The sequence below is a fragment of the Akebia trifoliata genome, chromosome 5 (genome assembly GCF_017979445.1).
Source record: "Akebia trifoliata isolate Shusen 1 chromosome 5, ASM1797944v1, whole genome shotgun sequence".
NCBI classification, from domain to species: Eukaryota; Viridiplantae; Streptophyta; class Magnoliopsida; order Ranunculales; family Lardizabalaceae; genus Akebia; species Akebia trifoliata.
Window position 1 is genome coordinate 27,069,801 of NC_141379.1, and position 25,605 is coordinate 27,095,405.

The window sequence follows — 25,605 nt, forward strand, 5'->3', positions numbered from 1 at the left end:
GCAAATCCACCTTAATTCTTTGTTAAAAAACCCATAATTTTTCAACCGAAAATTTCCTTATTTTTTTATTTTTCTAAAAAATCATACCTTGTTTTAGATTTAATGGTTGAAGTAAATAGATAGAATCTTAAGTTTTAAGATTGATTGATTTTCAGGATGAAAAAGGGTTGACGATTACTTGTTTTGAGGAAAAAAATCACCAAACAATGGTTTTGACTATGAGTTGAAGATAAGGGCATTCATGTCATTTTATATAGGGGTGCAACTTAGTTCGGTTTGAGGCCAAATTGGAATCGGAATGACATAGGTTGGTTCCAATAAATAAGAACAAAAACCAATCCCAAATGCCAATAGAAGCAAGCCAATCCAGACCGAACTAAGGTTGGTTTGATCGATTCAATTATGTGGATTGCTAATATTCTATAAATTGGAAGTAACATATGTTTTATGAAAAAAATTAAATATATAATAAACATAAAATTTCATACAATAAATCATCACTCTATCCATAAAAAGTCATTAATTAATTTATAAAAATTCATTAATCTATATCTTATGTCCTAAAATAATTTATAATAAATTAATATATATATATATATATATATATATATATATATATATATATATATATATATATATATATATATATATATATATGGGGGCCGTTCATGGGACATATGTAAAAACAATGGTTTTTCAAAATATGGGTTAGAGGTTTTGAATTGAGCTGATTTTTTGTGAGGATGGTCACTACGATGAGAAGATCATCCTCACAAAAAATTAACTCAATCTGAAACTTCTAAATACATCAAAAGTGATTTACAAATTATTGGCAAAAGTTGGTAAAAAATCGATGGTCTACAGTCTAAATCACTTTTAATGGGGTTAGAAGTTTCATATTAGACTGATTTTTTTTTCCCGGATGATCTTCCCATCATAGAGATCATCCTCACAAAAAAATCAGCTCAATCCAAAACTTCTAACCCATATTTTGAAAATTTACTAATATTACATTATTTTTACATATGTTTTTTCATATTTCCCTTGATCCGTTCCCTATATATGTATATGGGGGCCGATCATGGGACTTAAAGTAAAAAATATATGTAAAAACAATGATTTTTTAAAATATGGGTTAGAAGTTTCAGATTAAGTTTATTTATTTATTTATTTTTTTGTGAGAATGATCTCTATGATGAGAAGATTATCTTCATAAAAAATCATCAAAATCTAAAACTTCTAAATCTGTCAAAAGTGGTTTACAAATTATTGATAAAAAATTGACAGTCCACAATCTAAATCCCTTTTGACAGGGTTAGAAGTTTCAGATTGGGCTGATTTTGTTTTACGATGATCTTTTCATCAAAGAGATTATCCTCACAAAAAATCAGCTCAATCCCAAACTTCTAACCCCTATTTTGAAAAATCATTGTTATTACACGGTTTTTTACATATGTTTTTATTTATGTCCTATGATCCATCCCTATATATATATTGGGTTGGTTCTATATAAGACTTGAACCAATAACCAAAACAAATTGATTCATTCTCCAATTTCTTAACTCATAAGAGCCTTGCTGGAGTAACATTGAAATTGGCATTGTTTCACACATTAGTGTGCACAGAACCATATATGCTTTTCACCCATATCTTGATGAAAAGAGAACTAATTTTTAGCTTGAGAGTGGGAGTAATCTCAAGAGAAAAACATTATGAGGTAAGAAGATCATTGTTCCTACTTTCTTCAATTTTCTTATAATCTTAGGTATGCAGTAGTGCACATCTCTCTCGATTTTACATTTTGAAATGTTGGCTAATAGTACAATTAATTGCACGCACAACAATTCTCATCATAAATGGAGTATGGTATAACTATAGTTTATCTCTTAAGACATTTATCCATGTTCGTGGAACACCATATGTGCTTCAATAAGTTGGGTTGATCCAACCTAGGTTTTCATTTCAATAATGCATTTAGCTTCATGAAGGTAGAAAATTAGTGTTTCACAAAATATCAGACACTTTCACTTAAAAGTAAAGAATAATGATAATTTGACATTCTTTTTTCATACGCTCCCTGACCTGGTAGTTACAAAACCATAAATCTTTTTATTGTGTGTCTCGAAGCAAAGATCTTTGGTTTTATGAAGGGAGCATACAAAGAGGGTTTGAAAAAAGAGCGTCAGATTCTCACAACTCAAAAGTAAATTTTGGGCTATTGGCTATCCCAAGCTTATCATATGATTGGGGATTGCACGAATTTTATCTTTATGGGCAACCAATTATTGAACATCAACGTGTACGAATGTTGATCAAATCAATTAGGTAGAATTGAATCAATTCTGATTCCCGTCGATTTGATTCTTTTTGGTAGGGCGGCAATTTGTACGGGTTGGATGGTAAACCCAAGCTCAACCAAATTGGTAGAATCCTCCAACCTAAGCTAAACTCAACCTGACATCGGGCATGGGCTCCCTAACCCAAGCTTGATCTTTTACAATCGGGTTGAATTCGGGTTAGCCTGAGTTAAGTAATTTTGGGTGTGTTGGCCTCATCGAATGATCCTAATTTCATTTTGATTAATTAATAAATTTAATATCTAAAAAAAATTAATATAAAAATCAAAATCACTAATAAATAAAATCACATATAACCACCAAATATATCCCACAGAATATTTAGACAAGCCATACTAAACTAAAAGCCATAATAATACATCCAATTGTCCACAAACCATAATAATAAGATGGAATCAAAACTTTAAATAAAAAATAATCTAATTAACATAAAAATATTTATGTTTTAGCATATAGGCATCGGGTTCGGTTTGAGTTGGGTTCCACAATCCCTCAACCCAAGCTCAACCAGAAATGAGGTCGGGTTGAGACATTCTAACCCAAACTCAACTCATCTTTTACATAACTCAGCCCAGACTCTCCCATCAATTAGGTTGAGCTCGGGTTGAGTTCGGATTAGCCTGCCCAGTTGCAGCCCTACCTTTTAAACCCATCTAATCAAGTATAGAAAAATGGATTCCTAAACTAGGATTTTTTTTTTTTTTTTTTTTTCCAATTTGGTTTGGATTAAATGGATTCCTAAACTGGGCTTCAAGGCAGGTAAGAATTCCAAGCTCATGCCCGGCTCATATAAGGTGAGCTTTTTGGACTGGCAAGGCCAAAAAATGAATTGAGCCTAAATTCTTACTTTATCCTAATCCACTGATGTCTGATCTATGGGCCAACCCGGCCCATTTGACGACCACATTCTACAAAAAGGGAAAAAAAGTTAAAATTTGAAAATGAAGAAGACGTCAAAGTCTTCACTGAATCCAAACAAAGTTTTAGGATCTAACAAAGATCAGTTATGGATCCACCGTGGACAGTCGTAAGCTGACGTACGCTTTGGGGATACTATCTTAATTTTCTAATTATTAAGATAATAGAATAAAACCAATTTTTTAATTAATTTAGGCATACCCTTCAAGATTTTGATGAATATCTGAGACACTCCTGTCTTTTTAAAGTGATGGCATGTCCCTTGACCTTAATCTTCTTTTATATATTTATTATTATTATTATTTTTCAAGTTCTCTAATTTTTATGATGATTTTTAAAATTTTTATTGTTTTTTAAATCTATTCAATTTATCATTTGCCATCCACTTAATTCTTTGTAGAAGATTTATAATTTTTCAATATAAAAAATTTCATTATTTTTTATATTCTAAAAAATCAAATCTTATTTTAGATTTAGTGGTTGAAAATTAATGGTTTAATGGTTGAAGTAAGTAGATAGAATCTTAAGTTTTAAGATCAATCAATAAATAAAAAAAAGTTGAAAATTACTTATTTTGAGAGGAAAAAACAAATAATTAATAAATTTTGACAATGAATTAATGATAAAGGTAATTATGCCGGTTTGATGTCAAATTAAACTCAAACTAACATAAGTCAATTCTACTAAATAAGAACAAGAGTTAAATTCAAATGCCAATAGAATCAAGCGACAGCGACAGCGACGGCCACGAAATAAGGTTGATTTGGTTACGTGCAAGCAATATATATATATATATATAGGGTCACGTTCCTAAGACTCATATTGAGACTCACATTGCGACACACCGTTTTATCTTATATGGGCAAAAATGTTTGGAATGAGCTGATTTTTTGTGAGGATGATCTCTGTGATGAGGGGATCATCCTGACAAAAAATCATCCCATTCCAAAGCTTCTAACCCCATCAAAATTGATTTACAAAAATTGGACGGTCTATAATTTTTCAACAAAAATTGGACGGTCTAGAAGTTTCATAATGAGCTGATTTTTGGCCAGGATGATCTCCTCACCATAGAGATCATCCTCACAAAAAATCAGCCCATTCCAAATATTTTTGCCCATATAAGACAAAACGGTGTGTCACAATGTGAGTTCCAATATGAGTCTTAGGAACGCTGTTCATATATATATATAGAACAGCGTTCCTAAGACTCATATAAAAGAGATCTTATCCAATAAAGTCACTAATCTATATCTCGACTCTTAAAATAATTTATAATAAATTAATATTTTTTTATTAGTCTATCACAGAAGTGTGGATTCAAGGAGTTTAAAATCTTAAAGGTATCTAAAATATTCTCCAAAATTTAGAGGGGTTATGATAAAAATAATAAAAATCTAAAGATCCGTGCTAAAATTGTTCTTCTTGAGTTTTAGCTATTTATTTGGATTAAGAGAAATCTCTGATCTCCTCCAAATCTAAAGCCCAAATCCCCCAAAACAAATACAAAAAAATAAATAAAAATAAAAATAAATTCCATCGATTGATCGATCACAGTGAGACACACCAACGAACCCAGAAACATGGCAGAGAAGGTGGTTTGTGTGACTGGAGCAAATGGGTTCATCGGTTCGTGGGTGGTTCGAACCCTCCTTAACAAGGGCTACACCATCCACGCAACTATCTTCCCTGGTTCCAACGCCTCACACCTTCGTTCCCTCTCTAACGCTACTGAAGAGCGTCTCATCATCTTCGAAGCCAATATCCTCGACGCAGAAGCAATTTCCAAAGCAATCGAAGGTTGTTCTGGGGTGTTCCACGTGGCATCACCCTGTACCTTGGAAGATCCTAAAGATCCACAATTGGAACTTGTGATACCAGCTGTACAAGGCACCATTAATGTTCTAGAAGCTTCTAATAAATTCAAAGTCAGGCGCGTGGTTCTCACTTCTTCTATCTCCGCCATTGTTCCTAACCCTTCGTGGTCTAATTCTATTCCCTTTGATGAATCCTCTTGGACTGATCTCGATTACTGCAAATCTCGCCAGGTCCTCCCCCCCTCTCTCAATTTTATTTATTTATTTATTTTTATAAATATTTTTGGGAACAAAATGTTGAAAAAATAATTGATGGACTCGACAAAAGTAGTTAGACCATGATTGGACCACTTTATATTTGTTATTACAAAATTTAATTTAATTTGTTGAAATTATCATCATTTATATTTCTATAAAATATAAAAAATTCAGGAAAAAAAAAGATGGTTTTTCCCTGAATTTTATTACAAATTAGGTTGAACCCAGATTGGTCTGATATCTAAAATACTATTTTTTTGAGTATGATTCAAGTTTGCTATAATGTGTTTTCAGGATACAATAAGTCCAATCTCTTGATCATAATTAGTTGTCTTGCAAAGATAAAGAATTACTCAATCCAATCAAGCATAAGAAGATAATTCCAAAAAAATGAAAAGTGAAGGGATTTATGATCTTTGTAGTCTAAAAAGTTGCTAAGACTGTTTGAACATGTACCACTAGTGAAAGAAACAACAATTGTAGGTTGTTGATCTAGTTCAGCTCATGGATCTAGCCTACTTAATCGATTTAGTTCTCTACTCCTTAAGGGATGATCGGCTGGAAACTGCAATTACACTATGACGATCAAGCTAGTATTGAATTTGGCAAAGTTTCGACTTCAAAGACTATCTATCACGTCTGACATCCCACATGGGATTCATAAGGCCCTTTCTGGAGAACTCATTTGCGCCATTTTTTCTTTGGGACCCCAATTCCTGAGGACCATTTAGATGTTCTCATTTCAGCTATCTTGCTATGAACCTTCGAACTAGTATATGATTTTTCTTAAACTCCTAATAATAGAATTTCAAAACAATAATAAATAACTGACTTAACTGATTGACTGACTGAGATCTATTGGTTGAATCAGAAATGGTACCCAGTATCAAAAACATTGGCTGAGAAAGCAGCGTGGGACTACGCAGAAAAGCATCAGTTGGATGTTGTGGCAATCCATCCGTCCACATGTTTGGGCCCACTCCTCCAGCCTTCTTTGAATGCTAGCTGTGCTGTGTTGCAACAGTTGTTACAGGGATCCAAGGATACACAGGAGTACCATTGGCTGGGGGCAGTGCATGTGAAGGATGTAGCCAATGCCCAGGTGTTACTTTTTGAGACCCCATCAGCTTCTGGAAGGCACCTTTGCACCAATGGCATTTACCAATTCGGCAACTTTGCCCAAACCGTCTCCAACCTCTTCCCTGAATTCCCCGTTCACAGGTACACTTCTATGGCTCCTTCATATCTTAGTATCTTTATTTTTTCTATTCTTTTTTAGCTATTTTTTTTTTTTCATTATAATAAGCACAAAAATCTCTAGACCCATAGCTCGGTTTGACCCATTGCAAAGCAACTTTGAGATCGTGGGTTCAACTCCAGCTTATTCATAAAAAAAGAATCTCCATTTTCATGGTAACCAAGTTCAGATTTGGAAAGGGGTCAGTTTGGATAAATCCAGGATCGTTTTGGAAAAATTTGGGAGATTTCGAGGATTATGCAAATGATGCTTTTGGGTTTCAACCTCCCTAAAATTCCGATCTTGTATGTGACATTTGTAGGTTCAAGAAGATAAACTGTTGTGGTTGAAGATAAAAAATGTTACCCAATAGGTTGAAGATGATGGGCTTTTAAGGGGAAAATTGAGGTTTTTATTTGGAAATTAAGAATAAAATAATTCAATAAGATTTTTGAAGAAGTAGAAGAATGAAAATTGAAAATTGAAGATGATAGTGTCACCGATTTAATCAGGTGGTCCTTTATTCAGCTTTTTACCGAATTTTTGGAAAAAGTTGAAATTTTTTGTGGCAGTGCCATATACTCTACAGCTAAACATACCTCATAGGTATGGGAAATAGACCCCACTTGGATACAAATTGACTCGATTGGACATCCTAGCCAAGTGATTCATCGGAATGAGGCCTATAGTTCATAGAATTGTGGGGGTAAATGCATTTTGGGTTCTTAGGATTAGTTGCATTGCTCTTCACATGATATCTTGGATTGTTTAATTTCCCTTAGACAAACAAGGGAAAGGAAATCAGTTTGAAGGTGCTTAGTCATTCAATATAAGAAGTCCCTATTTTGGGCTTTCCAAGTATTCCGTCATTTTTTTTCGGTTTTTCCATAAACATCGTCCATGTTATGTTTGTGCCTTGTATTCTATTGTTGGTATTATATTGGTAGAGTCGATTATACACTAGGAGCGATTCCATGGGTCCATCTAAAACATACACATGTTTTAGGAGGGAGAGTTTCAGTTTGCGGATATGAAGTGAGATTGAGAGATCGTAACTGTGATTTTCATTATCTCTATAAATTTTACCTGTTTGTCAAGAGAGAGACATATTTTACAATACTTCGGTTCGTGATAAGCAAAGAGAATAGAAAGAGTGTATTTTGTAGGTATGCTGATATATATTAAAATCATATAAAATATAATTGATCATAAAATAGCTTTGTAATCAAAATTTAATTTGAAAATTTGTGTTGGCATTTCAACATTGTTTCCTACATGGAAAATTCTTAGGAAATAGATCCCTGTTATGTAATTGAGAATCCATTCGCTCGCCTCATCTGTCAAATCCTTAACATGTCTTTACAAATCAAAATGTTTATTGATTATAAGCATTTATATGAGGTGATTTCCACTCTAGTTATGGTAATAAAATTAAATCCTATGATGTCTAAAACATATTTTTTGTATGAGTCAAGCTTTCTGCCACACTGTTGATTCACAGATGAATCCATAACTCTTAACATAATTGGGAGAAAAAAAAAATTCTATATTATTGTGCAACGTTCAAGTGTTAGATTTTCAAGTAATTTGTCTTTCACAATGGATTACTGTGCAACGTAGTTCATGATCTCAAAACTGAATCCTTGGCCCCTCTCTTATCTTTACCAATAGCAATAGATACCAAATATGATAAGATCATATCATGGCATCACCCTCATCTTGTATTAAAAAGACCCCTAAAGCAAGAAATCAGGTTCCATGTACTATAGATGGGACCTGATCTATTCAATAATTCAGGACTCTTTATGCCTATCTATTCTCATGCCCTCATACTCATCATGGTTGTTCATGTAGTCGTTCTTATCCATGAAAGGTGGGAGCTTCACTTACTGCAGTTGTCAGGAGAGCACATATGCATGTTTTGTTTGATAGGACACTCTAACCTTCTCTTATCACTCATAACATGCCCATGTTTGTGAAGCACAACCACACCTCTGTGATTCTAAATTTCACCTCAATTTTTCTATCTTTATTGAGCTCCATTATGTAAAATTATTCAAGATTCCATCTAAGCCTCTCCAGTCATTGTATACTGTCTTATTAGTGTGCCTTTTGATTCTGGGAGTCTTCTTAACTCTTCATATTGTATTTAAGCTTTACATAGAAAATTATAGTATCCCATTTTTTCTTAGCCCATTGGCTCCTTTTCCATATATGGTCCGGCATCATTAGTTTAGCCATTCTACATGCATTGAACTGTGATGGGCAAGGAATTATACTGTTAAGTGACGTTTGGACATATTTTAAATGGTCTAGACTTACTATTTGTATATATGGATAAAGCTTTAGGTGATGAAATTGAGAGGATAGGTGAGGTGGATCTAACACCACACCTAAGATGGCTGTTTGGGTATCGTTCGGCCTATCGGAGGAGAGAAGAAAATGAAGAATAATGAGAGGAAGATAGAGAGAAGAATGAGCAGAAGATAGAGAGAAGGGTGAGAGAGAAGAGAGGGGGGGGGGGGGTTAGAAAATGAGTTCCTTGCCTGTATTTTGTTTCCTTAGTAGCTTATTTATAGGCAAAGCAGCATGTAATTTACTGAAACGCTCCTCCTCTCATCCAACAACACACAATGTGATATATTTCTTAGATAAAAGACATTGATTGGGCAGACTCATGGGTGGCAATTGTCTCTTGGTCTCTGAACTTACATCCTCATTGTCCTCCAATGGTGACTCTGCTTTTTCTACCTCATTCATGATTAATCCACGTGGCGATTCATTTTGCATCATCTATACTATTCTTCATCTTCATCCGAAGTACCAAACAAGGAGATCTAGTCTTTGACCAACAAAGATTGATCACTTTCCATCTAAAGATCTTGTTCTTGGATAAATTGTGCACAATTAATCGATTTTATTTAAAAAGACCCCTGAAACCTTGTTCCCCCGATCTTGATTTAAAAAAAAAAAAAATCCTGTCCTTTTTTCATTTCTTTAATTCAAATCTTTCATTTGGTGGTTTATGTGAATTTGTTAACAGGTTTACTGAAGAAACACAACCAGGTTTGATGGCATGCAAAGATGCGGCTAAGAGGCTGATTAAGCTGGGGCTGGTCTTTACTCCGGTCGAAGATGCTGTTCGGGAAACAGTAGAGAGCCTTAGAGAAAAAGGCTTCTTGGGGTAGGAAAAGTCACAATCTAAGATCTTTCCACCATTTTTTTTTTTTTTTCAAAACAGTCGAGAGAGTTCATGTTAGTAATAAATTCAATAAAATGTAACTCTTGGGAACTACACTTTTTTACTCAATTTGAATAAATTAAACTTGATCATTACATGAGTCCTAATAGGATTATTATGAAGAATTACATCAACCCAAAATTAGAAAGATATTAGGACTATTCTAACTATCTTAGTAGTTAAATTTTCTAACTATTTTATCTCATTTACAATTTTCACTACTCTCTAATTGGTTATAATTCATTTGAAGTACATGTAACAGCTTAGTAGCCTCATTTATCAACAACGAATCCTGACTCAGTCGTAAGTGAAGTCTTTGACAACCTACAACTATGTTTTTTCTATAGAGAAGAAACTTTAAAAAAAGAGGCTCTTATATTGCCATTCTAATACATCATAATTACACACCATTCTTAAAAATCTCTCCTTTATTTATAAAAATTGAGGGAAAAAAAAGTTAAAAACACAACTCAGGGTCATTTTTTACATGAAAATTAGAGATACCTCCCTGTGTTTTCAAATTGATGCCCCTTGACTTTGCACTTCCATAATAAAAACCTAATATAAAATGACAAAAACATCCCTCATCTTCAACCTCATGAAAATAAACCTTCTCTTTTTTATTCCACCCAAAACCCATTATCTTCAACCTCACAAATTTTTTTAACCTACTGACCTATTCGAGCTTGTCTTCAACCATCACTAACCTAGAGGCAAAGCCCCCCGATCCTATCCCACCCTACATGTTCTTGAGGTTTGATGCTTGAAGTAGATAGAATCTTTAGGTTAAAGATGAGGGCATTTAAATCATTTTGTGTTAAGCTATATTAGAAGACGGAAGTGGAGGGATATGCCATGCCATCAGCTTGAAAACACTAGGAGCATATCTAATTTTCATCAAAATCGAGCGGGGATTTTCAAAATTATCCAACCTTAAATAAAATGGTGTGGTTATATAAATTTTGTAAATAATAAATTTACTTATGACATTAGTTCATAATAGGATGATGTGTAACCATGTGGTGTGATAATATCAAAATCTAACCCTCATATCTTGAAGGTTGACCTTACTCAAATTAGATATTTAAAAAAAAAAAAAAAATCCCAAATGTATACCATCTAAGAATTATCACACATCTTGGGAGTGCTCTTAATAAAATTTGGTGTGGCAATAGAAAATTACTATATATTCTTAAAATATCCATTAACTAATACACACTTTAAATTACAACCTTGCACAGGCCACATAAAAATCATTTAGAAGAAAAGAAATGTATACCTATTTTTAAATATTAAAATAAACATAAACCAGTTGAACCAAATTCAACCAGGGTTCGAGCGTGGTCCAATCAATTTGATAAGTTTTCGATCAGATCATCGGTTAGGTTTTTAAAATGCTTCATGTGAGCTGTGGTGGGCCAAATATTCATAAGTTCATTGGGCCCAAATAGATTTGCCATATGGAATTTCCACTTTAGAGATAACAGAATAAATAGTATTTTAAGGGTAGTGGGTATTTCTTGAACGACCCAAACGGGGTGTCGCAGTGAGCGAGATACTTCAATTTTCCCGCTCTCTTTAAAATAACCGAATTTTAAATAAATATATTACAAAAAGTTAACCAAACTATAACACTATTTCAATTATTATGTATTTTATTAATGGCAGCCTTAAATTACCATATGGAATAAACACTTTTAGAGTCTACTAATTTTACATATGTTAACCCAAAAATAAGTATTATCAATGATTTTTGACCATTAATTTGTATGTTTGTGCTACGATCTAAATGTTCCACGTCTAGGGTTTGAGCCAGGGGGAGGCGATTATGAAAAAAGAAAAAAAAAAAATTGGGACTCTTCTATAGTTTAGGATATGGAAGGGGTTCTAAAAAAAGAGAGAGGCACGATTAGTTTGGCAAGGGATGACTAATTGAAAAAAAGAAAAGGGGTACCTGGTAATTGGAAAGAAGGCCAAGGAGTTGGGGGGACTTGACATAAAGTGGGTCAACGAGAGTGTCGGTCTTGAAGCATATGTTATGGTCCTTAGGTTACGAAATAAACTTTCTAGGTACTTTTGGAGCATTGGTTTAGGTCTTCACAATTTGTACCTTGTCTTCAGTTTGTAGTAGCTTTGAATTGGCATAAAGGAAGCCCCCAACCTAAATTTTTGAGGTGAAATTAATTTCAACTACGTAACTTTTGCCTCAGGGAAATTTCATCTTTGTTAGCCAACTTTAGGGTTGGAACGAGTGATTTTCAGTTTTTCCAAGAGCAAGTGAGGATTTGGGGGATGAATTTTTGGGTGACTTAATTTCGATTCCGTAACTTTTGCAGTGGGGGAAGTTTCATCTTTATACAGCAGACCATAAATATAAGATTTGAAAGAGAGATTTCCAATTTTTCTAAGAGGAAGTGAGATTGAGAGTTTGTAACTTGCTTTTAGCAGAAATAGTGGAAGGATCTCATCATCGCTCATGGACATAGGCGTTCTTGCTGAGCCATGTAAACTTTGTATCATGTTCTCTTTACTTTAAATGTGCATTTTTAATCGTTATCGTTGATTCTCGTACCATTTTTGTCTACAATTAGATTCAAACATTTTAAAATTGTTTTATTTGATCTGAGTACTTTTTCTGTGTTCAATTCAACTTCTAGAAATCACTAGTCAATCTGTTTTTTATTCTATAGGTTCATCACTTCGTTACACACCATGGCATCTTGTTATTCTTGAGATGTCTTCATCATTTTCTTGACAGCTTCCTCTCTTTTAAGTGTCTCTCTCCCTTCTTTCTTCCCTCCAAACACAACCACCAACTATCCTTCTTCATCAACTACACTATTCTCTAGTCTAGCTCAAGATTCTGAAAGTGGAGAAGAACAAAAGAGATGGGTGGAGAGGAAGACTACCCTCGAAAGCCGCATCAACATAACCCAAACAAATCCAAGCTCGTGATCCTTCTCCTTGTCGTACTTACCAATCTTCTCACCATTTTTATCTTCACTTCTCCTTCCCTCAACCTGAACCTCTCCCAATACACAAAACACCTCCCTATATGGGACACCCACACTTTGTTGCAAGAGCTCAACATCACCCAAGCCAAACTTGCCACCACTCGCGCCCAACTCTTCCACCTTCAACACCAACTCACCTCCTCCAACTCTCTCTTAGAGTCTGTCCTCTCCGAACTAGGCCATTTCCATGAATCTGTCCCACAAGATGTCGACAACTTCAATTTTGTTCAATTAAGTAAAGACATGTCAGATGAACTCAAGCTCGCAATAAGCCCACACAAGCTCCCACTTGAGTACTCACCAAGGATGGGGTTCGACGAGGTCCTACCATCCGTCGGAGCCGGGTGCCTAAGTTTCCAAGATGAGCTAAACCAATACATGACATATAAGGTTGGAGGGGAATGCTCAGTTGACGATGTGTTTGCACAACGATTAATGCTTAAAGGCTGTGAACCGTTACCATGAAGACGATGCCAACCCAAGTCCCCCACCGGATGAGTGGAGCCCACGGCGTTCCCTGAAAGCCTTTGGGAAACTCCACCCCATAATAGCATCATATGGGATCCCTATAGCTGCAAAAATTATGAGTGCGTCAACGAGCGAAAAAACACTAAAGGATACTTCGACTGCAAGGACTGTTTTGACTTGAAGGGCCAGCAGAAGACTCGTTGGCTCTTTGATAATGAAGGCCTTGACTATGGAATTGACCAAGTACTAAGCACTAAACCTCGTGGCACGATACGTATTGGGTTTGACATAGGAGGAGGAACGGGCACGTTTGCAGCAAGGATGAGGGAGCGGAATGTGACCATCATCACAAGTTCAATGAACTTGGATGGCCCATTCAACAGCTTCATTGCCTCTCATGGCCTGATTTCAATCCATGTTAGTGTTTCTCAAAGACTCCCATTCTTTGAGAGCACACTTGATATTGTGCATTCAATGCACGTGCTTAGTAACTGGATTCCAGACACAATGCTCGAGTTCACTCTGTATGACATTTACAGAGTACTGAGGCCTGGTGGTCTCTTCTGGCTTGACCATTTCTTCTGCCTTGGCTCGCAATTGAATTCAACCTATGTGCCCTTGTTCGCTCGTATTGGGTTCAAGAAACTGTGGTGGAATGTGGGTCTAAAGCTCAACCGTGGAGTCCAAAAGAATGAGTGGTACTTCTCAGCCTTGTTGGAGAAACCCATGACTTGACCTTGATGGGTTGCTCAGTCCACCAAAATGGTGAGTATTTTGTTAGAATATAATTATTGAGTTTGAAGATTGTTAGGGGGAAAAGTATTATTATGGTCATTTGGGTATCAGAAGAAAAGGAAACAGAAAGTGTTAATGAGTGTGGAACAGTTGATACTTTCTCTTTGATCAGTCTTGCTATTCTTTTTTCATCCTTCTCAAACAAGTAACAGAATAGATTAAACTTTTAAGTTTGCCTAGAACAGGTTTGAAAATATTTACACAACATAGAATTTACCCATTTTTATAGACAAATTTTTGACAAAACGAATAAAGATTGTACGAAAAAAAAATGTAAATTTACTTTTATACACCTTTGACTTAACCATAGTAAACGACCATGGTTTTAATTTAAAATTACAAGAATTCCATTCATATATAATACATAAACATCCCATTTCAATAATAATGACAATTTTTTAAACGGTAGTGTAAGGATATTTTTGGTAATTTCATCTAAAATGGCATATTATTCGGAATTTAATTTATTTTTGTGTAGGGGTAAAAAGAAAATTTCAATTAACATCCATTTTTGACAAATAAAAAATTTAATGAATCCAAATAATTCATCCTTTTACATGAGTATTTTCAAAATGTATCGAGAAATCTAACATCCATTTACACATCTCAAATGCTCATGCCAATACCCATATGTCATACCCAAACAAATCAAAAGATCCAACAACAACCATACTCACTATGGCTCTTCCCTAGAAGATGTGTACCTAAGACTATGATCAAAGGTGTCAGTGCTATAAGGATGGCCCGAATTCTTACTAGTCACTTCATAACTTGCCGAAGATGTTGCAGATTCGGCATTTGGATTCAAACCAACCAAATTCACTATGTTTTCAATCTCTTTCATAACCTCACTCATCGTAGGTCGATCGTCTCCAGATTCCTTGACACATCTCATCGCCAAATCAACAAAAAGCTTGAATCCTTCAAGAGTGGTGCCCGATCCAATTGTCGGGTCAAGAAGCTCATGAAGATTGTATAGATCCTTCGTCTTATCCATTGACTCCCTCACCACTCTCACAATGTATTTCCCTCGTTCTATTGGCTTTCTTGCAGTTATTAGTTCCAACATTAGCACTCCAAAGCTGTAGACATCGCTCTTCTCAGTTAATTGTTGGGTCATGTAATATTCAGGATCCAAGTAGCCCTGCATCAAAATTAAGAATATTGAATCTCATCAAAACTTCATATTTTCTTATAAAAGGATCCTTTTTAAAGATAAAAAAAAAAATTTGGAGCTTTGATTCATTTACTACTCACCAATGTCCCTTTGACTTGAGTGGTAACATGAACTTTTTGGTTGTCTCCAAGGACCTTGGACAGACCAAAATCAGCAACTTTTGCATTTAAGCGATCATCCAAGAGGATGTTATTTGACTTGATGTCTCTATGTATTATGGGAGGGTTTGCAAGCTCATGTAGATAAACCAGACCTCTAGCTGAACCTAGGGCTATTTGAAGTCTCCTCTTCCAATCTAACCGGATTCCAGACTTCCCTGCACAATCATTTAAGTCGATGAACACCAAGTTATGACATTGGGTTTTTTCTGATAAACCACCGAATGCCTATTTTAGAAAACAGGAAATATTACACAATTCTAGAAAACAAGACATTGAATTTTTTTGAGCAATTAAACAGCATCCACAGAAATACGGGAAATCAAACGGATACAAGGTCAAAAAGTCCAAAACAAACAATACAGAACCTTGTGGGACATCCATTGAAAATCATGAGTTGTAATACTAGAGAGTATTCTTGGAGCCTAAAAAACATGGAAGTAATGAACATTTTAAAGCGTCGTAATTAATGTAAATTTGAAATTTTCAATGATGAAAAGGAATCCACCAAGTGGACCATTTTAACTTCTGATAAAAAAAATGTGTCGCAATGTTCTTGCTATGCAAGTTTAGATTTTCTGTAGGTATGCCTAAACAGCATTTATTATTTTCTCTTTTTGTGCAAAAGACTAGTATGTCACTGTACAATGGCATTTTTATAAATTACAAATGTGTGTACAAACATAAATTTCATGAGCTAGATATGGAATATAGTACCTGTTAGGCTGTCCGTTAGACTACCATTCGGAATGAATTCATAGACCAACATTTGTTCACCTTGTTCAAAACAAAATCCCACAAGGCTGACAAGGTTCTTATGATGAACCCTAGATAGCAGCTCGATCTCGGTTTTGAACTCAAGACCCCCTTGCATGGATCCAATCTGAGCTCTTTTAACGGCAATCAGTTGCCCAGTGGAAAGTATTCCTCTATAAACCTGTACACATCATCATCATCATCATCAAATTCCATGAACCATTTATACCCAAAGCAAGAACCTTCCCACATAGTCATATTTCGACGCACTTCCACAAAATATATCAAATGTTTCAATCTCTATATGGACTTAAATGAAACGTTTACAGAGTATTTATAATTTGTGAAACATTATGTATAGTATATGGAAATTAATAGTAAATAAGGCATGTAATGAGGAATTGGGTACTTCTTCATTACATATAGGAAGTCATTAAGACCAAAAAGTCATTTTTGGGACTGATAAAAACATTCGGTGACGCCCAAAAAGAATTTAAGATTTTTTTTTTTTTTTTGGATGGGTCATGCAAGAATTCAATATCTAAAAAAACTTTGGAAAACTTTGAGAGCTTGAATAGTTTCTGTTGTGATAGACAAGATAGTCCAATTGGTGCTTTATCACCAAGAAAGTTCTTAATCATTATAACTTATATTGTATACAAGAAATACAAAAAGCTAGTTGGATGAAAGTAGGTGTTTAGAAAGAATGAAGCATTATCAAAGAAAAAATTTCAATGCTTCACCATGAAATATGTTCAATATAGAATTTGAACAATTGGATGACATTTGTCCATTGGGGTTTGGAAGAAGAAATCTGTATGGAACAAATGGAGGATTTCAAGGAGCTAGTTAAGGGGAAAAAAATATGTGATTCGATCTAGGATTTTCGCGTTCATAGTTTCAATGGTGATCAATATAGGAGGGGAGGTTTCATGAGGTCAAGGACATATCGTCAAGGTTGAATCCTAATGTGGTCTATATATGGCATTTGTTTCAATAATTAGTGTTTATCAACTCCAACGCCATAATATAATTTTCGTAATCAAAGCAAACAAAATTAAAATTAAAATACATAATAATTGAAATAGTGTTATAGGTTGGTTGTATATCTATCTGGCTATGGCCTCCTTAAATAATAAAGCATCTCTTTGATTATAAACCAATGTAAAACATTACCTTTCCATAACCCCCGGATCCAACGTCACTAGCATCAGAGAAATTATTGGTGCATTTCCTAAGTTCATCAAAAGAGAACCATCTTGCTCCTTTTAACTGAGGAACACTCTTATCAATTGGATCCCAAGAGTCTGCAGTGGAATGAAGGAAGAAAATAATTCATTAAAATTTTATGTGATTTTGGGGAAAAATAAGAGAAATTTTCTTGGCACACCAACCTTTTCAAATTAAATGATTTACTAGGATATAGATATACACTCTAGATACCATGACAACTATATATATTTTTTATTATCCTTGAAAACTACCTAACCCATTTCTTCTCCTTCAATGATCTCTTCATACATACATACATACATATGTAACAAATAATTGTCCTCTCATCCTGGCCCATATATATACACACATTGGGACATTAGGAACCTCCAATATTTTTCTTTTTCAATAACATACTTAATTATTCTCCTTTATTGATAAAGATAAGGATATTTTAATCTTTTGCATGTCAAAATTTTATATTTAAAAAAAAAAAAAAAAAAAAAGATAATGGGTATTTTTTCATTAAAGTATTTAAAAGCATTTAATATACAAACCAGACCAAAATACATTTATCTTTTCTTTCTCTAAGATTTTTCTAATCTTATTTGATGTGCAAACTTTGATTTCAATTGATGCTACGTAACTAAAATTTGGTGTGCCACTAGATTTTGTAAAAAAAAATAATCTACTGAAACTAAATTTGCCTTACCAAATGGATTTTTCCAGTGTTGTTCAACATTTTTGGCTCTTCTCTTCTGACGAGAAACATAAACTCCCACACAGATAAATATCGCGATAAGTACAAATCCACCACCAGCAGCTACTCCAATAATAATCCCAAGCCCCAGTGACTTCTTCGATTTCTCAGAAGTTTCTAAATCACAAATATACAGAGTTTATTAAAAAAAAAAAAAAAAAAGCGAAAATTTCCAATTATATAAATTATACTGAGGGGAGATTATATTGGCACACCAACTTTTACTTTCAACACACCAATCTTTATGCATATATAAAGTTTGGTGTGTTATAAATAAAATTGATGTGTTAATAATAGAAGCGAGTTTTTAACCCCAATTATTACTAAGGGCACTCCCACCATAGCCAATTTTTTGTTTTATAAGGTTAAAAGTTTTGGAATGAGCTGATTTTTCGTGAGGATGACCTTTATGGTGAGAAAATCTCCTCACAAAAAATCAGCCCATTCTGAAACTTCTAACCCCATCAAAATTGATTTACAAAAAAAAAACAAAAAAACAAAAAACAGGATAATTTACAGTTCTTGAATTTGTTTTGATGGGGTTAAAAGTTTCAGAATAAGCTGATTTTTTGTGAGGATGATCTCTTCTCAATTCCAAAATTTTGAACCCATATAAGAGAACAGTTTGGCCATGGCTATGGCGTGGGTTGCCTTTAAACATTACTCTTTTTAAAATGAGATTTCCTTCCAATTACCTGCAAATTGCACATTATCTGGACCTATGAAATAGAATGGCCCAAAAAGTTCTGGAGGTTTATAGGTTTGGTTACTGAACATAGACCCAATCTTTGATATATCATATCGATCAAAACTTTCTTTGCTAGATGGAAAGATAGACAGACCCAAGACAAGGTAATTTTTTGAATTCTTGGTTGGGTTACTAAGAGAAACTGAATCTACAGGAAGTTGGTAGGCCTGAAATGAAGTCATAAGCGAGTTTTGGAGAGAAACATAATAGGAGGAGTTTCCCAAGTTTGAGAATGAAGGAGCTCTGAAGATTAAGGTAACCATGTATGGGTATGCACATTTACAATTGGGGCTTGGTTTTTGATCTGGAGGACATAGAATGGGCGCACAGTTTGTACTGTTGGTCTCATATGAAGTAGGAGTTGATTGTCGTTCAAGACTACAGTATTTGGGTGTCTCTGTTGATCCTTCACAAACTGGATTGCCCACTAGTCTGCAAAACAATACAAAATGAAATATGTTATGAGCCCAAAGATATATGGGCTTAATTTTTAGCATGGCAAATAGTTATAGGTCCAGGCTATTTGCACTAGCTTTTATGCTCAGTGCACCCACTTTCCGCTACGCATCCCATCCCAAAATGTTTTGGGATTTTTCTTAAAACATGTTTTTCTAATGATTTCGGACTTTTTTAATCAAAAAATTTGCTAATAAATTATCAGCAAGATCGTTGATATGGCAAAATCATTGGTATTTTATTAGAGAATTTGTTGATAACAAAAGCAACAAATTCACTCAAAAAGCATGTTTTGGAAATTAAAATGAACACTGTACCACACTCGAAATTTCATCATATTTATCACATGAAATGGAGATTCACCCAAATATGTTTTAAGTGGGTGCAGTGAGCTCCAATGCTGTGTATAAATAGTATGGCCTAAAATGTGTTGGGATTTCTCTCAAAATGTGTGCAACTTATGTCAAAATTTTGACTCTTGTACGCTGTTCATTTTAATTCCCAAAACATATCTTTCCAGTGAATTCGTCACTTTTATAATCAACAAATTTGCTAATAAATTACTAGCAAGATTGTTGATATGGCAAAATCACTGGTTTTATATTAGCAAATGCATTGATAAGAAAAGTGACGAATTCACTCGAAAAATATGTTTTGGGAATTAAAATGAACAGTGCACCAAACTGAAATTTCATTATATTCAGCCCACAAAATGGAGATTCACCCAAATGTGTTTTAAGTGGGTGTAGTGAGCACAAATGATGTGTGCAAATAACTTGGCCCATAGTTACATGTATTCTTAGTATATTGGTTGGGTTTGTATCATTTACTATCAATTCAACAGAAATAATAGAGTGAAATGAAGTCTTATATACATTGATCTCTTGTAGATTCATAATAAATAGAGAAGACAACTGCATGTCGTCACACAACCGACTAACCACCGCCAGCCACTTGATCTAATCCTAAAAATGATTCTGTACATTTCAATGTTTCATGAAATATTACAACCTAACTCTTACTAACAGTTGAGTCAACACCACGTATCTGATTTTAACTTGAGAAGAAGAGACTTGGGAAAGGACTACCTAGGAGCCCCTATAAAGAAGGGCACCCGATGAAAACCACTGCCTAGTGAGCATTGGGGGTGTTAGTGGAGGGACAAACATGGGTCCTACAAAGAAGGGTACTAGAGTGAGAGCTGTCACATATGCCGGCTATGGGGCATATTTGCGTGTTTTGATCCCAAAGACATATGGGCTGAACTTTCTGCACTATTAGTTCGTATCATTTGGTATCAGAGCCAACATCACATCTTGGTTCAATCCTCAAAAAGAGTGTGTTTGGAAATGGCTACTTGGGAGTTCAAAAAGAAGAGTACCAAAATGAAAGTCACCACTAAATGAGATTCTCAGTGGAAGGGGCTATTTGGTGGTCCAAAAGAGGGTACTATAGTGAAAAACTGCCACAATTGTCGATTCCAGAGTGGTGTAGTGTGGTGTGTTACAACCCCAAAGAGATATGGGCTTAACTCATTGATACCTAGGTATTCTTAGTGTATTGATTGGGTTTGTATCAAAAGAAAAAATAAAATGGTGAGAGTTCACCATGGATAGGGATGGATGATGAAGTTATTTTTGAGAGCTGCTATTCGCAACCCAACTTTTACTTATTAAACTCCAACTACTGACTTATTTTCTTAATTGGGATGTAATAAGTAAAAGTTGGGGTGCCAATAGCAACTCTCTCTATTTTAAATTTTTATTTATTTATAGATGTACTAACTTGGTATCTCATCTGTTGTGGAAAAAAAAATAAAAGGTCGGAAGAGTGGCTCACATTAACTTATCATTCAAATCTCCCGTTTCCGTGGTACTTAAACGAGAGATAAAGTTATTCTGCAAATCAATGAGCTCTAGCTGATTGCTATAGTCAGCGCCAATGTTCAAGGTGCCATTCAAAAGGTTGTTCCTTAAATTCCTGCAATCACATTTTCCAACTATCAACTTCCAAACATATATCCATATATCATGAAGAAGATACATATAGTGCATTTCAATTGTTTTGGAATTTCTCCTTTTCCATTGCTATGGTAATTGTAGTAACCAGGGTTGGATTTGGAAATTATGTAATGGGAGGGTCAATAAAGTGGGATAGTGTGGATCCCACTCCATTGTAGCTGGAGTGAGACATTTATACCCCCACAAGACTGTAACTAAAGTGTGATCCACCGTTGTGCTTTGTTATATAGATAAACAAAAGAAGAGGAACAATCCCTTGCATCCAAGAGTACTATAAACAATGGAAAACAAAGGAGGAAGACACTATCTATCTATCTACAAAAATATGTAAAATAACATTACACCAAAAGAGCTAGATAGTGGCACAAATAATCTCGCCCGATGCAAAGATGAAGTCTTCAAAATGCATAAAGTCTTTGAGGATATAAACAATTGATGGTAGACCGAAGCTTCGATCTTTTCGACAACCAAAACGAGTATCCGTAACTTGTCCTAAAAAATTCAATTGTTCCCATCTTTAAAGGGTAGGACCAAGGTTGCTAAAAGCCTCTGAAGACCAGCCAAGAAGAAGCATCACACACTTGGGCATGTGACAACTTGTCCCAAAAATCTAGCCCATAAAATGTATTAACATATGCACTGCACATGGATTCATTTGTGAACTATTGATATTACTTTGAGGGTTGGCGAGTACTCACACAGTCTGTAATTGAGCGAAACTGAATAGTTGTTGCGGTAGTTGTCCTTGAAGTTGTGTTTTTTCCATGACCCTGCATAACAAGATTTGTAACTTAAGGACAGCAGATTTGAACCTTTTTTTTTTTTTTTTTGTAAGAGAACTTGAGAGAGGGAGAGGGAGAGGGAGAGGGAGAGAGATACAGTGTGTTTAAGGTCAGTAAGGTTGAAAACCATGGAGGAACATCTGATGCATCAAAACTATTATTGCTCATGTCCCTGCAAGGCACAAATCATGTTGGGTTGGTGATGAAGAACAACATTACATAGAGGATATTTGATAAAAAAAACTTAAAGGAAATAGATTTTGGATTGGGATAGAATTTTCCTTTCTTCCACTCTTCTAATCTATTTATCTCGATAGAATTTGTAAAGTTGTTTGTACTTACACGGTGGAGAGGACATTCATGCCTGTTAGATTGGGTATGGAACCAGTGAGTTTATTGTTGGACAAATGCCTGAAAATGGAAAACCAAGCTTCATTTTTCAATCTTCTTCCCTTAAACAAGACTTACAAAAACTAATGTAGCAATTTTTATGTGCTTACAGCTCATGGACGTTCGTAAGGTCGTTGATGTTTGTAGGGACAGTCCCACTTAAGAAATTCCTATCGAGTCGTCTGTTGCAATGATAAAACAATCAATGCCAAAACTTCACATATACAAGCAGAAAAATCTGATTATAAACATTTTTTAGTCAATTTGGTGATAGAGATGCTCACACAACTTCCAGACTATTGACAAGTCCTAGAGTAAAAGGGATGCTCCCATTTAATTCATTCCCTTCAAAAAGCCTGTACAACATAATTTATTAGACCAAACAGGCTGTGTCATGGGTAACCTGAAATAAACTTCATTGAACAAAATGAATGAAAAACATTTGAAATTATGAAAATTGCAAACAAGAACATTGCTATAATTGAATTTGGAATAATGACCAAAAATAATTGGTAGCTAAATAAATCGAAAAACACTAGAATGAATCAAAATGGGAATACAAACAAAAGGCGTGGAAATGTGCACAAAGAGCACATCCAATGAAATTAGAAACGAACAACTGGATCCGGCAAGCCATTTCAAAGGAACTTACACATGTATCAGACTCATGTTTGAGCTAAAAAGTTTAGGTGGGATGATGCCAGAGAGCCGATTGTTTCCGAAATGGCTGTCAATCACGGATCAAAGCTTAGCGTTCATAATTCAAAAATGGCAATAAGTGATCATCAACAACATAAAGCATGTAAATAATAATCATAATAATAATAATAATAATAATAATAATAGAACTCATTAATTCGAAATTGAGAAGTCTTAGGACATACAAGTGCTTTGTGTTGAGTAACAAATCCAGACCAGGACCATTTCCATCAGAGACTGGGATGGTTCCAGTAAGCTGGTTGTCTGCGAGATCCAGCCATGAAAGAGTAGAAGATAGATTACCAATGGAACGAGGTATATTTCCATTGAAGCTGTTATTATTTAGAGATCTGCATGGAAGGAATCACAATATTTGGAAAAACAAAGTAGATGTGAGCTTAAAGATAGGAACTTTTTCAATCAAAACACTTGAAAAGCTTGCTTGTAGTATTGTTAAAAGATGGGCAGTTTTGATTATCTCTCCCTCGACTATGGTTGCTATTGTTGATTTCATATATTAAGAGATTTTTTTCTTCACCCCATCATTTAAACACACACAAATGTTGTAAAGTTGGAACTCTTACAAATCTATCAGCTGTGTTAGAGAGCCTATTGAGTCTGGGATTGGACCAGAGAAGCTACAACCAATCAGGTTTCTGAAATGCAAAGTAAACTATTTAGTAACTGTTACAGGATTTGAAGGAAGCAAAGTTGGAGTACCAATCTTCCAAACATCAAGAATTTCTCACAAGTTTGACAGTTTCTTTAAAGTCCCAATTTGTTGCGGAATAGGACCCGTCAGACCCTTGTTGGAAGATAGATCCCTACATGGATCAATTGGTAATTAGATATGAATATATTACAAAAAGAAAATTAAAATAGAATTACTATTAATACTACTACTACTATGATGTAGAACAAGTGGCAGAAGATTTTGGAGCCCCAAAGCGAATTAGGAGAAATCATGGGCCTTGGAGATGGAATCATGCGATTTTGCTATTTTAGAAAAGTTTCGTTTTGTTAATAACTTTAGTTACGGAAGTCAGAATCGCACCATTGATCTGCCTTACATCAAGTAGTATCTATTTCCATGCTTAGTTACAAAAATCATGTTCAATTTTAATAAAATTTTCACGTTATATCATACCACTATTATTATAGGGAAAGAAACAAGAAAGTGAACTGCAAGGAGAATACATACAGGACTTGTAACTCGGGCAAATCTTCAATGTCTCCGGACAGCTGACCTTTGAGTCCCATACTCACTAATTGTCTGAGATGAAATTGATTTGGGTAAGAGTTTCAAGTATTCCAAAAGGAAGATTAAATATAACAAGGACTTACATGTAGATAACACGTGAATTGCTGCAGGTGATTCCAACCCAACCATCACCACAAGGATCAAAACCATTCCAATTTGGTGGAGTGTTCTCCCATACATCCTTCAAGGCATTTAGAGCAGAAACTACACAAGGAAAAGCAAAACAATATACACCATAAGCCCACGACAGGTAAATCAATCGAAGCCAAGTACTGATCACGGATTAGATTTTATGATAAATGCCTAAGGATTCTCTTCCGAGTTAAGAATCCAATTCAGCAAAAAGTACTTAATTGAATTAGCAAGTTTTTTTCTGTGTCAAATTTGATAAGAATTTTTGAGTCAAGAAGCACTACTAATCTACATGAAGAAGGTGCACTTGTTGGAGTTAAAAAAAAATAAGACTTAGAACTCCCTCACATCAGCGCTGTGTGAATTATGATTCTAAATTCAAATAGATAATTGATCGATGACAAACTAGAGATAACCCATACCATCAGATGGATTGGTCGCCGCCATTACAGCCAAGAGTTGGAGCATAAAAGCAAGCAGTGAGGCCTGGATTGTTCGGCCCATTGGTTGAGTACCAAACCTTCTGAATACCATTGTTTTGGACATGAATAATGAATTCTTCTGTGAGAATTCTCAATATCAATCAGGGATAAAATATCTAGGACACCTTGAACTTTCTAATTGTGTGAAAAAGACTTGGATGGAACAAGTCCATTTCCACCATGTTTGTAAGAATGAACTAAAATAAGACTTGACTCAGTCTGAAAAATCTGAAAAGTCACCACCAAAAACTCAGTGCTTTGAAAAGTAGAGAATTTGGAAACTTCTTTGGTGCAGGGCCACATTATATTATATATATATTGTGAGAATGTTGAAACTGATAAAACTGGTGAATTCATTATTAATTTTTTTTACATAAATGGGTAAATTTATCTATGTAAATATTTTAAAATCATATTAGATTATGTAATTTTTTAAATGCTTTCATCCATCTCTGTAAATCACCCT

At 34.7% G+C, this 25,605-nt stretch overlaps 2 protein-coding genes and 1 pseudogene across 4 annotated transcripts; 2 read left to right on the forward strand and 1 right to left on the reverse strand.

Moving 5' to 3' along the window:
* Positions 1–4,753: 4,753 nt before the first annotated feature.
* LOC147401871 (NAD(P)-binding Rossmann-fold superfamily protein) lies at positions 4,754–9,923 on the forward strand. Its single transcript, XM_086443340.1, has 3 exons — positions 4,754–5,323; positions 6,222–6,571; positions 9,631–9,923. Exons 1-3 carry the CDS (start codon positions 4,859–4,861, stop codon positions 9,773–9,775), a joined length of 960 nt encoding a protein of 319 aa, XP_086299466.1. The 5' UTR covers positions 4,754–4,858; the 3' UTR covers positions 9,776–9,923.
* Positions 9,924–11,954: 2,031 nt separating this feature from the next.
* LOC147401872 (putative methyltransferase At1g29790) lies at positions 11,955–14,198 on the forward strand (annotated as a pseudogene).
* A 394-nt stretch (positions 14,199–14,592) lies between these two features.
* LOC147401873 (leucine-rich repeat receptor protein kinase HPCA1-like) lies at positions 14,593–25,402 on the reverse strand. Of its 3 annotated transcripts, XM_086443341.1 has the most exons (19): positions 25,080–25,398; positions 24,609–24,729; positions 24,466–24,537; positions 24,014–24,088; positions 23,849–23,920; positions 23,450–23,614; positions 23,218–23,292; positions 22,850–22,921; positions 22,676–22,747; positions 22,518–22,586; positions 22,273–22,347; positions 22,092–22,163; positions 21,212–21,352; positions 18,864–19,348; positions 18,121–18,285; positions 17,373–17,503; positions 16,158–16,377; positions 15,363–15,598; positions 14,594–15,249 (listed from the first exon to the last, which is right to left on the reverse strand). In XM_086443341.1, exons 1-19 carry the CDS (start codon positions 25,201–25,203, stop codon positions 14,782–14,784), a joined length of 2,910 nt encoding a protein of 969 aa, XP_086299467.1. In that variant the 5' UTR covers positions 25,204–25,398; the 3' UTR covers positions 14,594–14,781. The 3 variants fall into 3 exon arrangements, with proteins under 3 accessions (XP_086299468.1, XP_086299467.1, XP_086299469.1); XM_086443343.1 differs by lacking the exon at positions 14,594–15,249 and having other exon boundaries at positions 15,348–15,598; positions 25,080–25,402; XM_086443342.1 differs by lacking the exons at positions 23,849–23,920; positions 24,014–24,088 and having other exon boundaries at positions 14,593–15,249.
* Between the last annotated feature and the right edge of the window lie 203 nt (positions 25,403–25,605).